This window comes from Aythya marila (genome assembly GCF_965140915.1).
Source record: "Aythya marila genome assembly, chromosome: 2".
Lineage (NCBI taxonomy): Eukaryota > Metazoa > Chordata > Aves > Anseriformes > Anatidae > Aythya > Aythya marila.
This window is the reverse complement of record NC_139043.1, coordinates 9,444,760-9,462,792: the sequence shown is the minus strand read 5'-3', so window position 1 is coordinate 9,462,792 and position 18,033 is coordinate 9,444,760. Positions and strand designations below refer to the sequence as shown.

The window sequence follows — 18,033 nt, the reverse complement described above, 5'->3', positions numbered from 1 at the left end:
TGCCTCAGGCAGCTGCAGCAAGTGAATGGACTCAGACCCATAAAACACTAGGCAGGATTTCCATGGGCAAAGGGTGGTCAGTTCTGATCAGCAAAGCACTCAAACCAGGCACTGCTGCACTGAGGTTAAGGAAGATGTCTCAAATTTGTCTTTGAAAACAAAGTTGCTTCAACCTCTCAGCTGAAGCAATGTGTTTCAGTTTATGTTATTAAATCACAAGCACATTGAAATGCTGGGTCTCCCTCAATCCCTGCAAAAAAGGTAATTATGTGGCTGCTGCAGTCCAGGGGGAGAGCTTGTTACTCACCTAGATCCCACAGTTCCACAGCAGCCAGAATTTCTAGGGGCTTGCAGAGATGTTCTCCCAAATCCAGCCACCAAATCTAAGCCAGGAGGTTTGGCATGGTTGGTTGTAAAGGCTCTGTTCATACACACTCAACATTGTGACTTGTGTCACAGTCCAACAAAATACAGCATTGCTTCTGCTGCCCATACTTCTAAAAATCCATACCAAGTAGCAGAAAATTTAATGCAGCATTTTTCCACTGCCATCTGTTGCATGTAAGATCCAACTAAGCAAAAAAGTCTTTTTTTTTTTTTTTTTAAGGCTTAAAGCTGCCAGCGATCTGAAAGAGGTAGAAGAAAGCATCTTGCTTTGTTCATTTGATAGCAATCTCTGTGTGTTAGTTATGTGCAGGCATAACCTGGGAATTTGACACTGGGTCTCTCAGATCCCAGGATAACTTTATTCCCTACGACTTGCCCTCCCCAAAAGGGGCAAGACCTCAAAAACAGCTCCCTTGCTGCTGGGAGAAACACTCCCCTTCCCGAAAGCATTACTTGTATCAAGTATTCCATATTGAACTATGATTAAAACCAACAAAAAAAATCCCACACATCTCAGCCAGCTCTTTTGCTGCAGAACTCAAAATCTTCTGGTGGATGCTTTCTGGAAATCATTTTTCCCCAACAAGGGCAGACATGAAGATGGAGAATAGATCAGTTGATATTACATGCAATTAGGAGGCACCACAACTGATTATACTACTGAACACCAGGGGCCAAGCCTGGTTACAGAAATAAGGCCGGCATCCCTAGCACAGGTAGTTTATGCAGACTAGGACGTGCCCCCACACATTTGTGGTCAATCCCTTGCTGGCTACCCAGCTAGAATAAGGACAACCCAAAGAGCAAAACCCTTTAGGAAATCTCACTTTAATGTGTAGTGGTAAGGTGACAAAAACTGAGTGTTATACAAGAAAATGTACATGATTTAAGACATCTGAATGGGAAGTGGAAGCAAATCCTTACAGAAAATACTTTCTTACTAAAAGGCTGATATTATTCTTTACGCCTAGAAAATCTAATTATTGCAGAAGGTAAGACGAAGGTCTTACCTTCTGCAATAATTAAGGTAAGAAGAAGGTAATAAGAAGGTAAGAAGAAGGTAAGAAGGTAATTTTAAAATTCCGATTTTAAAGCTGAATAAAACAAATTAAAATAGCATCAAACTCTACTGTGATCTTTAAACCCAACATAATTGGGCAAAGTCAGATCTTCAAGTCTTTTTATGCTAACAATTCACAGAATTAGCTGAGAAATTCAACACTTTTAGAAAAAAAGTTGATTTCTTCCAAAAGTGACTCACCAGTTCTTATGCCATCTAGTGGCCCGTTCCTTCAGGCAAGTGCACTGATGAGTTATTAAAAGCCTTTGGTTAAGGTTGATTCTTTAAAAACACAGTGTCAGTTTTCTGCAATTGATTTAATGAGAGACTGGAATATGCAATGCTGAACATTACTACTGACCGGAGTACGACAGAAATTCAACCTCTTCTTCAGATTCTAATCTGCAAGAAGTAATCAATCTTAAAGGGACATGTCAAAAAAACAAACATCTTCCCTTTCTTCAGATGGGCCTCGTATTGCCTTTGATTAAATCTGTGTAACTAGTACACTGAGCAGAGTAACCATTTCCATCAAAAAATGGATCCTTTCCAGTAAAAAGGCTCTCCTCATTCCCAATTACTTGGGTCTGAAAGACTAACAAAGTCTCGCATCTTCATTCAAACCTAGTTTTTACATATCTTTTATTCGAGAAAGACTATAGTTTGAATTTGGATTCTTTTGCTTGCAAAGACCTGGTTGCTAGTTCAACTCTTTCCTTTAATAGGCTGGCTTCTTCATCGTTCTTTTGGGCTGGTACATTTTTCAGTAAGAAGTGGGTAAGGAAAAGTTTCAAGCCTTCCCGCAGCGTTCCCAGTTTGGGGTTGTCAGATATCCTGTAAAAATACAGACAAAAAGACAGTATTAGACTTCTACTGTTTCAAAAGTTTCTGCATTTTTTTTCCTTCAAATAGAGATATTAAAATAAAAAAAAAACGATATACAGAAGGTGCTTTTCCAAAAAGGCTTTCAAATTAACAGCATATCTACATTGATTTGGCAAACTGCCCAAACATACTCAACATACAATTGGTCCTCAGTAATAAATTGAAGTATCAGAATACTAAACTTGTTTTACGTAAACAATTGCATTACAGAAAAGAAAAACCAAGGCAAACACCATGTTTGAACTTCCTTGTGTTACAGCTGAAACAACATTCCCCTCCCCAGCTTTATGTGACACTGCAAGGACAATATAACTTTCTTCCTGGAGTAACTTGCAAATTTTAGCTATCTCCATAACAACTGGAATATTGGAATGCAATTTTACATGGGTCACAAGAAACCCAAACTGTATGGGTATAAATCCAACGAACTGTGTAATACTTCATAGAACTCAAGGATATTACAGATACATTTATCAGTTGTAGGGGATTAAGCAAAACAGAAGTGTCAGAACAACATTTTAGCACCTTCAATGAAACTGAGATCTTTTTGATCATTGTGAAGAAGGATTTAAAGAAAGTAAGTTCCCTGTCAATTGTATAAAACCAAGATTTTCCATACAATGTTGGTTTAAAAAACAAAAACAAACCCACAAACCTTTCTCGCAGCAATGTAAAAAGAAAAAAGGAAAAAGTACTAAAGAAATCTACCAGCGAAGACTGCTTGGAGACCAAACCTCACTGCACACAGATGGTAAAGCAGTAAGGAATGCATTAAGGAATGCAGGTAATTACAGAGCTCTGCTCATGAAAATCCTAAATGATACACCGAATATCTGAAAGCCTTATGTTGTACATAATACTTTGCACAGCTGCATCTAGATCAGAACCTGTACTAACAAACAAATGCTTCATGCCTGCTGGCCCACCACCACCTTCCCCCAGCCGAGCTTGCTTTTTAAGGGATGGATCTCTGGTATTTAGAGAAGGCAGTGTATAATTGCAAACAAATAAGCAAACTTCCTAAATTACTGCAAATGAAGGATTCTCTGGAGACTTCTCTCACTTACCTCCCAAAAATATCACCAACATCTTCAGCATCTGTTTTAACTAACAGCATGCTTAATACTTGTCGCAAGAAATGGACTTTGGGTTTATCTAGTTCACTGAATTCAATCACCTGGTTTTAGAACAGAGAGAATTAGATTGGACTCCCATATATATCAAGGCTGAAATTATGCACAGAAAAATTAGTTGAGAATGCTGCCTCCCTAAAGCCAATCAATAAGCAAGCACTGAAGTTTTTAAGGAATAACAAGTCCGGTAGTAACACAATACAAAGATGTAATTATTCAATTTGATAAATACTTCGAAAGTACAATCTAAGACAATCCAGAATATTGCCTGTTTAACACGTTTAAATTATTCTTTTAAATAAGTTCCATGGGCTTATTGTGAAATTTAAGCCCCGCCCCCCCGGAAGATTTTTTTCTCTAGTCTAATAAAAAACGTCAGCTAGAACTGATGGTACAAAATTCACTAGCAAAGCCTGCTAATAAAAGGACCTCAGTTCCAACCCCAGATGCTCTACAGGAAACGGCAGTCACATAACTGTTCTTTATCTAGAATTGAACAGGGCATCCAAACCATTAAAATCCCTATATATCCAATGGGATTTCATTAACACTGCCTCTGATAATGAGAGATCCAAATCACCTGCTCCAAGGCAGTTTTTCTTTGTTTGAGAGCAACACTGCTACTGGACAAGGATGTTTCTATGCTGTATTATCCAGGATTTGTGTATGCTTCCATCACCTCAGGCCCCTTTTCCCAAAAGGATAGCACTACTATAGTTGATAAAATTAATCTGGTAATTTTAGAACAAGTTTCATCTTTGTTCATGACAATGAACATGCAAAGCACCAGTTAAGTACATACAGCTAATAATATATGTTTTCCACAGAACTTGGAAAGGTGAGAACATGTATTTTGAAAAGAAAGCACACCAACCTTGAGAACTGAAAGCGGCAATGATTTTGTCCTTAGTAAGTGAACCAACACTGAAACCAAATTGGTGATGGCAGTGGCTGACAGGTTGCCCAAGTCTTTGATTTTGTCCCAGATACTAAACTGAAATGTCACCTAGGTGTCAAAGGAAAAAAAAAACAAAAACAAAAACAAATCAAGGAACTGTTTAAGTAAGAAATTACAAAACCTTTTGACCTTCTATTCTTTATGTGTCCTCTGTTAATTAGATCTTTGATCGGATAGCTCAAGTCCTTTTAAACATGTGAAACAGAAAAAAAGCAAACCTTCTACAGAAGTTACTTAGTGGCAGATCTGAGCAGGAAACAGTTTACCTTACTAAATGCACAGGTGTACCAGGAGAATTTTTCCTCAGGATCATGAGATGTAAACAGGCACACATCTACTCTCAGGTGGTCAGTAATTGTCTTTCTAACCATAACAATGGCACTAAAAGTAGAAATGCATTTTTCTTTACCTGAAATCGTCTTTCGTATTCACAGAACTTGCCAGCCAAAAACGCGTAGAAGGGGTTATACGTCTTCTCCTGTAAGCAGCAATAAAGGATAACATGAACAATTTCTCTCTCCTGCTGGTCTTTCAGTCCAAGCCTAAAATTTAGAAAAGAGGATAGTTTAGTAAGGAAAAAGTTATTGCAACTAATTAAAAGTTACAACAGTCAACATTTTTATACCTTAAAAAAAGGCATTCAATTCTGGTTGTCAGAAGTTCTTAAAGTCCTTAAAAAAGGCTGAATGGCATCAAACCCCTAAGACTGTAGGCTAAATCAGCATCCTGGTACAGCAATATGGAAATGCTACAGCATTACTGGTGTTAGAGAAGTGGCCGCAAAAATAAGACCACAACAGATAGAGGCAGAACGACAGAAGTATAATTACTGCCTGGAGAGGAAATAGCAGCCCAACTCCATGTTTGCAGCTCTCCACAAAGGAAAACAGAGGAGACAAGCATGTCATCACGGAGTCTTGTTATTATGTGGGCTTTGAAAGCAGCAGCACTACAACTTGAAGTACTAACACAGAGGATAAACTGCGAGACAAGAGCTGCTTGGACAACAAAACAGAACAGCACTACCTGAGGAAAACAGTATCAATAAGTACTTATGCTGGCTGTCTCCCAGCATAAAGGCCAAGGACTGAACAGCCTTCCCACTTGAACATTTGACCACTTGAAAATAGGGCCGAGGCACTTTGGCCAGGAACGGTAACTAACTCACAATGCACCTGTTCTGTGAATAATATGATTTAGCTTCCAGGGCTGTCAGATGCTTGGCAGCATTAAAACCAATTAAAATGAAGGATGCTTAATATTATAATCTGCAAAACGTCAAACAAAATTATTTTCATTGCTTCAAGCTCAAGTTTCATACAGCATTGGTATAACTCAAATGCATTTTATAACAAAGTTTGACCCCACTGGAACTTGCTCTACAGTCTGGAGGGTACAGCTTGTCATAGCTTGAGTCTAACATCCATTGCTTGTACACCCTTCCAGACATCTGTCATTGCATTTGATCACAGACACGTACTAGAGAAAATACTGTCACTCAGCCAAGAAACAGAACGTAAGGTTTTACAATAGGAAAGTCTGGGATGATTTCTAGGTTGACTGCTAATGAATGGAGAAAACTTCAGTCTGGTTCCCCAGAAGAAAACAGCACCGCAAGCGCTGGTCTGCGATATCATTCACTGCTCTCCCATCAGCCAAGGTCTATCTGAGTTTGTCACAGAGCAACAAAAGTTTGTTCAGAAAACATACGTAAGTAGTCAGCTATCTGGCATGTATCTAATAGATGACTTGTGAAGTTACAGTGTAGTCACTAATTTGGTACGTTCCCTTTTTCCTTGTTCATCATCACTTCTAACATAACTTATTTTGGAAATACGTTGCTAGACAGTTGTAACCAAGAAAAGCAGCATTTGATGTTTTGTTCTTACCCTCACTTCTTCACAGACCTAGCACTGTTTTCTCTTTTCAGACCTGATATTCCTAAACAACTAAAATGTAAGTGTTGGGATTGTCTTTTCACTGCTGAACTTCACCATAAAGCTGCACAGATTTCATAAGCCTGGTAACTTTGCGTAAAGAAGCTGCAAGCACCTCACCTATTAAAACATTCCAGAGGTACAATGCTCCCAGAGACATGCATGTCTTAATCAATTTAAAAATTGCCCTCCAAATACTCAGTAACTGTCTCTGAAGCAGGTTATTTCTCACCAGCAGAAGCCTGCCCCCAAGTAGGTTAGTTATCATCAGCTGGAGCCCAAAATTATCACTGGATTTAGATCAAAAAAAAGCAACATTCAATACCACCTATTAAAAATCAATTTAAGTGAGTATAGCAGATGCAATCCCATACTCACTATTTGGAATTGCACAACACACTGTAACGGGCTAGCTAAGCCTTCTTCCCCTATTACAATTTTTGTGAGATTTGAAGTTTCTCAAGTTGTTCTTCTCCACGAAACCACTTACAGAATTGCTGTCCCGAACTGGCCAAAGGGATGGCCGGTGCTGATGGCCACATGGCATTGTGCTGAACAATAAATACAGGGAGTTGACCAGGGAGAGGGGTGGGGAACAGTACTGCCACTGCTCAGGGTCTGGCTGGGCATCACTCAGCAGGCAGTGGCCAATTGCACCGTGTGTCAGGTTGCTCAGAGAAGCTGTGGATGCCCCATCCCTGGAGATGTTCAAGGCGAAGCTGGATGGGGCCCTGGGCAACCTGATCCAGTGGGTGGCATCCCTGCACATGGCAGGGGGTTGGAACTGGCTGGGCTTTAAGGTCCCTTTCAACCTGAGCCATTCTGTGACTTACTTTTCCCAAAAGGAGGAGAAAGACAAGCAAACTGTAACAGGCTGGGTTTAAAATGGTGTAAATGACCATTTCACAACAACTCAGTTCTGCCAGAGATGTAGCAGCAGATGAATCAACAAGCACAATTAGAGTACATCTTTATGCTCCTCCTCAAGAGCCTGACATCAAACATATGAATATAAATTCCCATACACTCTGAAAAGCATGTTTGCATTAAAGTTAATTCCTTCACTGACTGGTCTGTGTGCTTTCCATTATACCCTGCCAGATGTGGGCAGATTTTAGAGTCCTCTTCTCTCTGCATTTGCCGCATAAAAATCTGAATCAACACACAGCAGGCAATCTGCAGACACAGTTTTTCTGCCAAGCCTGTATGTATATAGATTTGTATACTAGTTTAAATAGCACAGATGAGAGTCAAGGATCAATTTGCAAATTGAGCTACCAGGCCTTGGCAAGAACTGCAGCAGCAGCAGCTAATTTCTTTTAATTGAACAGGCCATATTAAGATATTGGAATGACTCCATCACAGTCTTAAATCCAAGCTGTGTTTTGCAGAAGTGGCATTTAATCAAACATTAGTTGACTTTATTACGGAGTCTGTTTTGGTTTGGTTAGCAAATTAAATAATTGCATGCCATCAGGGTAAGAACAATTCCTATGAATTACAAGGCTGCAACAGGAAAGTTCAGACCTGATCTCTCTCCTCCCAGTTACTACAGACTTGCAATTAATATTCTGACAAACCCAAAGAATAACTTATTTTGAGCTCTTCCCTGATCACATACTCTTCTAAAGAGAAGTGTGTCAAGCGTTGAGGAAACCGGTCTTAACATGATATGGGACCCTGGAGCAAGTCCAAAGCTAATAAATTCTGTGGGAGAGAAACTGAGGTGCTAGAACACTACCAGGTCCTGCAAGAATGGACAGAGACATGCAAGGTGGCAAGAAGTAAAGAAAGCAAGCCTGCAACATATTAGGATCTGCTAGATTAAGATCCACATCTTCAATACAAACACATATAGGCTCCTTAAATCAAAGGATGCTGTAAATCACAGTTCCAGACTTAAGTGACAATAACAGAGGCTGCTTTTTTCATCTGGCTACCAGTCAGTTCTGCCTGACCCCTAGTACTCCTTGCATCCAGGGTTTGGTCCCCCTCGTACCCTTCCTCTCCATCCTCACATGGATCCTAGTTACACACTTGGATCCCATTTCAACTGAACAGTGAGACCAGCAATGTTATTCTTCCTTCCCAGCTATCACTACTTCTAGTTCTGGGCTTTCTTCTTACCTAGTCAGTACTTACTTCAGAAGCTTTTCAAAGGCATCCAGGAAATCTTCACTTGTCATCAACACACAAAAAATACTTCTCCTGATATCAGTGTTCATTCTCTGCTTACGAGCAAGCTCTATTATCTTTGAGCTCACCTGAAAAAAAAAAAAAGGAAACTCTTAAAGAGAGCTATTTCTGTGCAGCCTCTAATATGACGGTTAATAAAAACCTGCAGTAAAGTGTGAAGCATCAATCCAGAGGTCCTGAACTTTTGTCCAATAAAGGCACAGGCATCATCAGGAGCTTTTTCAATTAGGGAAACCTAGTTTAATTGTGCCAATTATCTTTAAGAAGTGCTTTCCTAATGTACGTGACCACAACCATCTCAAACTACTTCATAATTGCATAGGAGAAGAAAAAACACTGTATCATAATATTATGATAATAGCTCTTTTGAAGGGCATGAGTCCAACATTTTGAAAATTTTAATATCAGATCTTACAATCTGAAAGCTTCATCTTACAAGAGTCCACCAAGGCTCTTTTTGGTGGGCTCTTAAATGAGCTTATTTGTCTGTATCAACAGCATTTAGAAGATTAAACGATTCAACTTATTAGTTCTATTAGTCCTACTTGGATTTACCTTCCCAATGTGCAGTTTTTGCTGAGTCTTGCTGTTTGCATTATCAATCATTGGTGCTCCGCTCCAGGACGACCCAATGATCCACCAGCGACCAACCTTATCAGCATTGAGGAGTGATTCCAGGGAGACACGGAGCTGAGTTTCTTTTCCCGAACTACTGCTGTGTACCTTGAGTAACAGCACAATAATAAGTAGCAACAGATTTTTATTTTTTAGCATATTTAATTATTTAGAATCACTTCTAAACAAATACTTTAAACAAATACAAGTAAGTTGATCTCTATAAAGACCTTCACATTTCTTTCCCACAACCTTTTCTTTCAGGCAGTAACCTGAAAATAATTTCCAGATTTTTCCATTTACTCCAATTTCTCAAATAGTAAAAGCTTCTAAGCATAGGTTTGATCAACTTCATCTTATTATTATTATTTTTTTTAAAGATGATCAATGAAAAGATAGCCATCTTTCACTCATAAAACTCAATTACAATTTGGATTTGATTATGACATTGTAAGATGCTCCAATTAGTTTCCGATCCGGTCATGATTTTCCCATTGAACATTTATGATCAAACAGAATGACAAAATGACAAACTGCCATAAGTTTTGTACAATTCAAATAAAATGTATAATCTCTTCAAACAAAATAAAAATTTTCAACTGAAGAGTCTAGAGGTGTACTAAGAGGGTTGTGAAAAATTGAGAGGAAATTCTACAGAACTAGGTTACCTATCATTGCTGATTTGTGCATGCTGGACTTAAAAGTTTCTGAAAAATAACATGCTGCAGATGCATATGCTCTAGGAACCAGATTTAAGTATTGTGAAAATTAATTAGCTCTCCAAAGAGACAATTATTTTCATGCATTTTATGCTAGATTGTTCTAGACATCACCCACAAGGCTCCCAGAAAAGAAAACAATAAACAAAACGTATAAAATTTAAGAAGTCCTGGACTTCCAAAATAGTTCTGGTGAACTTTCAAACAGGTGCCTGCATTTAAAATCTATGGGAAAAAAACTGTCATGATGACTCATTCCATCTGCACAATCATTAAACATTCCAGTCTCTTTGTCAAGTACAGGACTTTGCCTCAAACCCTCTGGCTACATATTACGTACTTTCCCAGACTCTTCTGCAGAAGGTTGTTTGATGCCTAGCTAAATTTAAACACATGAGATTATTCAAGTACTACCTAAGAAGCAATTTTTGTCCACAAGAATATCAGACTGTTAAATGATTTTATACATATATATATATATATATAAAATTATATTAGTATATATTAAATACTATATAGCATATAATACACCATCAAGCTGACATAAACCAGAGTTGATTATTTGTAGTGTAAGAACAGCTATTCTACTTATGTCAAGAAAATTCTCACCAGTGTTCTTTGCAATTTGCGGAGTTTTTCAACTGGCTCAGGATCATAACCAGGAATCTTACGCATGTCGTTATTCCTCAGTGCCAACATAGTCTCTAGCATAAAACGGACCTATCAGGAAAAGAAATATTTATGTGGATTACATGCTGCAAGTTTAATATGTAAGTAGAAAGCGTATTTTCAAAGTGCTATTCTGTGAGAATAAGCAACTCATCTGGCAACATACACTGAAAGTTAGAGTACATGAATACAGAGAAGGATGTTTACTCTAACTCCTATTGTATTCGTGTTCAAGCTTCAATTCAAAGCCTTATCTGCTAAATGCCAGCCCCCAGTGACCACTGTTTGAAGTGTAAGAAGTATGAAACAGAAGAATTAGTCACTGCATAGTATATGTGACAGCTCTAGTTTCCCCAGTTGCAAGCATTTTGGTATCTGTGTCCTAAGAACTAATGAGGAAAGACAAAAAGAAAATAAATAACTGAATGCAGCGACTGAACTCTAATGAACTCTAGAATCTAGAGTATAATGGAAAACATTCTGGTAAATATACACATGTACACGAGCAATGTTGATTCAGAAAAGAAAACCCTTAATACGCACATACCCTAGTTTGATCCTTAAAATTCTTCTCTGCTGTGTGTGCTTTGCTCTGGGCTTCACTGATCAGGTCCTTCAAAGCCAATGCGTCATCTTTTCTTAAGGAAAAGCCCACGTTTTTCAGAAGAAACAAAATCAGCTCAATATCTTTTTCAGTGAAAGTGCTAACAAGCTTCTTCAGAATATCAAAGATCAGCAGGGAATGAACTACGTGGAAGTTATACAGATGGGCAATCAAGGCAAGCAGATTTTCACATTCTTTCCCTTCAGCATCACTTTTAGAGAGTTCATCAAATTTCTTCACCACAGCTTCCAAGAAGTGAGCACCGACCTGGCAAAAGTTCCATTAAGGAAAAAACAACAATTCAGCAGTTAACCACTAGCAGATTTTAAAGACAACTGTAAAATAATCATTTTTGAGGCACTGCCATTATTAATTTTAAAGAATATTGTTCCTCTCAACAAAAAGGGATGTACTACATGTACAAATAGTAACTAGTTTGTGCCACATTTTATTAAAGTATGTTATTTATACCTCTTATATGTCATCCAGTTGCCTTTTAAAGCTACAAATGTTACAAAATTACAGTATGCATATCAAAATTTGTTTATACAATCTTCATGAACACATTTTCTCAGCTGTCAAGCTAGCATGCTGTTACTGTTAGTCATATATCCGGTAAAAGATGCATGTCCAAGACCAAATGCATCACAGAGTTTACCATTCCAGAACTAAATATTTGAAGTGTGGGACAGTAAAATCACAACACACCACATTTTCGCAGTTGATGAGCATGAGACTAGTTTAAAGTGGGAATAAGACTTCGCTGTTTGTCAGAGGTACAGCTGGGAAAAAAATTCTCGAATTCCTGTATTTATGAAGAGTTAACTAATGGTAAAGACTGGAATTAAGAAGCATACCAAAATATAGGTAGGTAGAGATCACATTACTGCTAAGGTTCAAACAAGACACCCACACCATTACCACAGTAGTAATATTAACCCTTTTTAAAATTGGAAACGGGAAGTTTTATAACAGTGACCAATGTTAATTTACAAAGTAATTAGTCAGATAAAGCAGTAAGTCAGATATAATTAGTCAGATAAACCTGTGAACAGCAAACAAGCTACAAATACGAAGAGAGTTCATCTATCAACTGAAATATGTTATTTAGTGACATGTTGGATATTAGGAAGAACTTCTTTACTGAGAGGGTCGTGAGGCATTGGAATGGGCTGCCCAGGGAAGTGGTGGAGTCACCATCCCTGGAGGTCTTTAAAATACATTTAGATGTTGAACTTAGCGATATGGTTTAGTGGAGGATTTGTTAGTGTTAGGTCAGAGGTTGGACTCGACGATCTTGAGGTCTCTTCCAACCTACACAATTCTGTGATTCTGTGATCAGAAGTTAAAAGGCAATCAAGAAAAAGACATCAAGAAAAAACACCGCCCAATATGTATTATTAAACAAAGTTAGTCCCAGCCACAAAAATTACCTCAATTCCTACTGTATGATGAAGAACGCTGACCAAAAGGACATGCTCCATCATCAGTCTTGCAGGCATGGCAACCGCAGTAACACAAGCATTCATAAGAATATCTGTTAGAGTTTCGTTCATGTCCTTTCTACTGTTGGCCATGTAAAGCTCCTCCAGCTGTCCACTAATGGAGGACAAATTTGGTTCACTCAACCTATTGAGAAACAAAATCCAATGTTCACTGTTTCGCCTTTTTGCATAGTTCCACAATTTTCAATTTATCCAACATACAACCTCTCTGTAAAGCCAAGCTAGCTCTTTTAAAAAGAATAAAGATGAATGAAAGGAACCTTTTGTATTTTGCTGTGTTCACTAAAATAAAAATGAAACTCCAGAACATTTTTTTTTTTAAAGTACTTACAAGTAGGAACAGATTAGCAGCAATATTTACAAAACACTATCAATGTCCTTACTGTCATACTGAACAGCCTTATTAAAAAATTGTTCCTGTTCAGTATTAACTATGGCACACCACAGTCTTTGGAAAAACTAATTACAAAAACACTTCATACTTCTGTAACATATCAGATATAGCAAATCCTAAGTAACTAAAACTGTATTCTGTAGTCTGAATTTTACAGATAATAGATAAAAGTATAAACAGATTTCTTATTTTAAGGGTATTCTAAAATTAAAAGCACATGGAAGCGTTAATTACTTTTTCTGGTCTTCAGTACTTTAAGCTATAAAGTAATATAAAGTTGCTCTTCCTTGACTGCAGTGCTAAAGAAAATTTAACTTTATTTAATTTATAAAAAACATGCTAAGAGGAATATAGCAGGCATGTCAAAATGCAATTTTATTTTTTTTTCAAATAGGCATACTCCAACTGACACTTAAGAGAATTATTGCTAGCATTTGCAGGCAACAGCCATGTGGAATTCAGCCCAATCTTGAATTTATTTTTCATTTTTTCAGCTTCTATAACCACCAACTTTGAAGAATCTCTATCAACAAAGACAATTATTATTAAGGATAGCAGACATGACTGCCAAATTAAATGTAGTTTGAAAAGACAAAAGTCACATCCATGCCACTTTTCTTTGAATGATGATCACTGTCACACAGAATCAGAAAGATTAATTACTTGTCCTTATTACATTACCTATTAATGAGACCATTCACCATTTTCTTCAGTCTTCCCAATTCTTCTCTTTTCTTGTCATCTAGTGTCTCCTGAGCTTTTCTCACTTGAGGGGGAACGTACTTCGTAGCACTGTGATTATGATCCTTACCAAGAAAACAACAGAATAGCAAATGAGACTACCATTTTAAGTACTTAAGTATTTTAAATAAACACATACATTTCTATTTAAGATGAATATCAGTCTTTTACTTAAACATATATTCCTCTGTCCAATAACTAATGTCAAAGGAACAACTTCATTCAGAAACAAAACCAACATGCAACAACTTACTGCTTACGATCAACCTGACAGCAGCAAAAAAATCCCCCCTCCCCTTCAAGTGAAGTTTCATATAAGTTATTCTTATTAAAACTGTTATCTTGAATATTTGTTTTATCCAGGTAGACAACAGAAACCTGTACACGTGAAAGCCTCAGGTGCATGGGTACTAACAGCTTAAGTTGGTGCCACGTGGCTAAACGATCTGTTTGACTTCCTCTTCTCTTTGCTACAAAGCCTATACCACAGGCAGAACCCTCTGGGATCATCTGGAAGAAGAAACACTCCCATTCCCAGATGGTATTCATTTTTAACAAACTTTTTATGGTCTTGGTGGAAAGGCCTAATCTGGATCTTCTGGAACTGAGATGGTCACACTTCTTTGTTCCTTTTAGTTGCTAATCTTGTATATACAAACAATGCTTTGTGCTTTAGGATGCAACCTCCTACCATACCCTCCACGTGTGTTTGTCCCTAGGACTTGGCAAACCTCTGAAGTCAAGGCTTGGTAGACCCAGCGCTGTTTTCACCCACATTCCACATGCTGGTTAGAGAGCAAACACTTTGCAGGGTCGATGTAAAGTCTATTTTACATTCATGGTGCTTTGGGAAGCAACTTTGTGCTATTTCAGACAAACACCCTACCTCCTCTTCCTCCTGCGGGTCCGGGGGCTCGCGTGCCTCTGGTTCACCCTCGGGGACCGAGCTCCCATCACTCTCCCACTGTTCTTCCACATCTTCCCCTTCGGAGGCGTCAGAGGCGTCCTCCAGCTCTTCATCCTCCCCCGGGGCCACCTCCTCTTCCTCCTCCTCGTCTTCCTCCGGAGCCCCCTTGCTCGCCCTCAGCCCCGGTGCCTCCTCCCGGTCGCTGTCCTCGCACAGCTCGCCGAGCCCGGCGCCGGAGCCCAGGACTCCCAGCACGTAGTCCAGCCCGTCCCGCACGAAGCTCTGGGGCAGCCCCTCCGCCCCGCTGTTCCCTTTCTTCTTGCGGCGCTTGTTGAGACCCAGCCGCCGCTCCAGCCGCCGGATCTCCTTCTCCTCCTCCTCGTTGGCCTCCAGCAGCGCCCGTTTTCGCGACCAGGAGATGGCGGCCGGCCGAGGGGCCGGCACCGGCGGCCGCACCGCCTTCTGCTGCCGCGGCGGCTCCGGGCGCTTCTTTACAGCGGCTGGAGGCGACACCGGGACTTTGGGGCTGGCGGCAGGAGCCGGCCGGGCAGGAGCAGCGGGGGCTTCCCCCGTCTCCCCGTGTCGCTGCAGGCGGCGGCGGCTCCGCTTGAGCCTGCGCTTCTCCTTCCTCAATTCCCGGCGGCTCTTTCCGTTCGGTCTCTCCGACCCTACCGACGCGGGCAGCGGCGGCTGGTCTCCGGCTGCCTTCACGAACTCCTCCACCGCCAGCCGCAGCCGATCCAGCTTCCCCCCGCCGCGCCGAGCCCGGCCGGCCGCTGCTCCCCGCTTCTTCATCCTCCCCTCAGCCACGCCGCGCCGGGGCGCCGCCATCTTGTGGAACAGGCGCGCTCCCCTTCCGCCGCGCGGCCGCCATTTCGCGCAGCAGCGCCCTCTGCTGCCTCGGCGTCCCGGGGCGGCCGGGAGCTCGCTCAAAACGCGTTCTGAAGCTGTTAAATCCTGAGAAACTCTTTCGTTTTTTCGTTTTTAAGAAAATATCAGGATTGATCTTAGCGTTACAAAAGGGAATGGACTAATTGCTTCCCCATAAAGTCCTTTCGATAAACTTCTAATGCCTCATGATGTCGCAGCAGTCCAGAGACTGCAGTGCCCCATGGCACTTCTCCACCTGCCTTGTCCTCAGTTTTAAACCCTTTCCTACACTGCCAAGCACCATTATTTCTTACCGAGTATGCCCAAAACAGCATCACTGTCAGCTGCTAATATTTCCCTCCATGGCAGTGCTTGGGACACAATGACGTTGCTCCTGGGGGGCTGGTGTCATGGAGCTGAGGGGACAGCATCCACACAGTTCTGCCAGGCCAGTGTGCACAGCAGGTGAAAATTTATCTGTCATTTCTGGGGTCAGGTGGAATTAAACGTCCCGTGGCACTTTGCCACTGTCAGCAGTCTGCTGGGTATATGTGTCTGGACCTGCGTGTGTGTCCTCCCCTCTGACCAACTTGGAAATCTGGCAGCTTCGGTCATCTTTGGCAGATCCCAAAGACAGTTCCCCAAAACACCAATTTTCCCCAAATTTCATGAAAATAGGGTGGCTAGAGGAGTTTCTCAACTAAATGAAACCTGACTTTAACAGACACACACACTCACACAAAACACAAAACAACAACAACAAAAAACCAACCAACCAACCAAAACCAAAACCAAAACAAACAAAAACTACAAAAAAAAAAAAAACAAAAAACAAACAAACAAAAAAAAAACAACCAAACAAAAAAAAAAAAACACAAAAAAAACAGTGTATAAGACCTAGTTTCTAAAAGAGGATCAGTTTTGAATCTCCTGTGGGAAACAAATCCATAGAAAGTCAGGCTTCATTATTTTGTTCTTTCTTATTGTACTCCTGACATCTCTTGAACAATGAAGTACTGGGTAGGACTTGAATTTTAGCTGAAAATTTAATGTGGCATTATTATTCAGAAGATTATTTTTGCCGTTCTGTGCATGTTTCCATGCTCTCTCATTACGTCATGTGTCCTGGATGACCCCATGCTTCAGAAATCCAGCTTTCTCAAGGCTGATGCGTAATGAATCTTTCACACTCAGTGACAAAATACATTGTGTTAACTTGTCAAGGCATTCCGTTTGCTTCATTTTAAACTATATATTATGCTATAATTTACTGCTGTTCTGCTCTTTATTCATGCACAGACAGCTCACATGCATTTTGCATCCTATTTATAGATTTATTGATAACACTATTCCAGCAGCATGCTAGATAAGTACAGCTGAATATAATTTGAGTAAATATTAGATGCTTTTAAAACTCTAAGATTTACATCCTCCTTCTGTTTCATCACGTAATTTGTCATCAGGGCAACAGATTTTTCTAATAATGAGAAATTTCATATTTTTTCGAATAAAGAAAATGTCAATATTTGCCTTCATCATCACTTCACATCTCATAGGAAAATGTGGAAAGCATGTATATTTCTGAACTATATAATCCAAAGTTTGGGTGAAAATGGACAGACAACTTTAGCAAAAAATGTATAAATGGAGTTATTATCACCTGTTTGTGAAGTACAAATATTTTCCAAGAATTAAAGTAAAGCAATATTTCAGAGAAATATATAAATTTAATCATCAATAAAATGCTATATTGAAAGAAATAACAATCTGCTTAGACTAATTCATCGTTCAAATCTAGCAATGCCATATCTAAATAAATTATGGCAGATATTTCAGATACTGTCCTAGAACTTTGTGGATTATCATTTTAGATTTACCATTTTGGCTACCAGTACCTAGTAAATGCAGTCTTCTTGTTCATGAGAGTATAAAAAGCACTTAAAACCTGAATTATACTCTTCCAACTTTCTCGTGGCATCTAAATACAAGAAAAAAGGTGAAATCCAGTTTCCATTTTACAAATTTCACATTTAGATCTCTGCATCATATTGGCATCACTTAGTGAATAGGAACTCAGAACTGAGGGAACATTTTATAATTGTTCTTTGTTTTGACAGTGATCCCACAACAGAGAACAAGCAGTAAGGGCAGGTTTCACATTTAGAATGAAATTGAAGACAATGGCATGATTCATTGGAAATGAGACTTCATATAGAATTGTTTCTTCGGTACAATTTTACTTCCTGCTGAGGTAATCTCTGTTAACAGTTTTCCTATGCTATTCAGTTCTGTTCTATTCATGGATTTCTTTTTAACATCTTTCTCTCTCTTTTTCTCTCTCTTTTCATACAGAATGAGGGGAATAGTCATTCTTTAGCCATCTGTCTGCTATTTTTCCTCCTCACCTCCTAAAAGTCATGAAAATGTTATTTAGTAACTAAATGATATACATA

General features: G+C 39.5%; 1 protein-coding gene across 1 annotated transcript; it reads right to left on the bottom strand.

The window, feature by feature from the left end:
• Positions 1–1,471: 1,471 nt before the first annotated feature.
• NOM1 (nucleolar protein with MIF4G domain 1) lies at positions 1,472–15,541 on the bottom strand (the record flags this gene model as incomplete). The annotated part of the gene is made up of 11 exons (XM_082752288.1): positions 1,472–2,281; positions 3,400–3,509; positions 4,340–4,471; positions 4,833–4,965; positions 8,503–8,624; positions 9,112–9,279; positions 10,500–10,610; positions 11,107–11,430; positions 12,597–12,792; positions 13,744–13,868; positions 14,690–15,541. The coding sequence occupies 11 exons, from the start codon at positions 15,539–15,541 to the stop codon at positions 2,104–2,106; spliced, it is 2,451 nt and encodes an 816-aa protein (XP_082608414.1). The 3' UTR covers positions 1,472–2,103.
• Between the last annotated feature and the right edge of the window lie 2,492 nt (positions 15,542–18,033).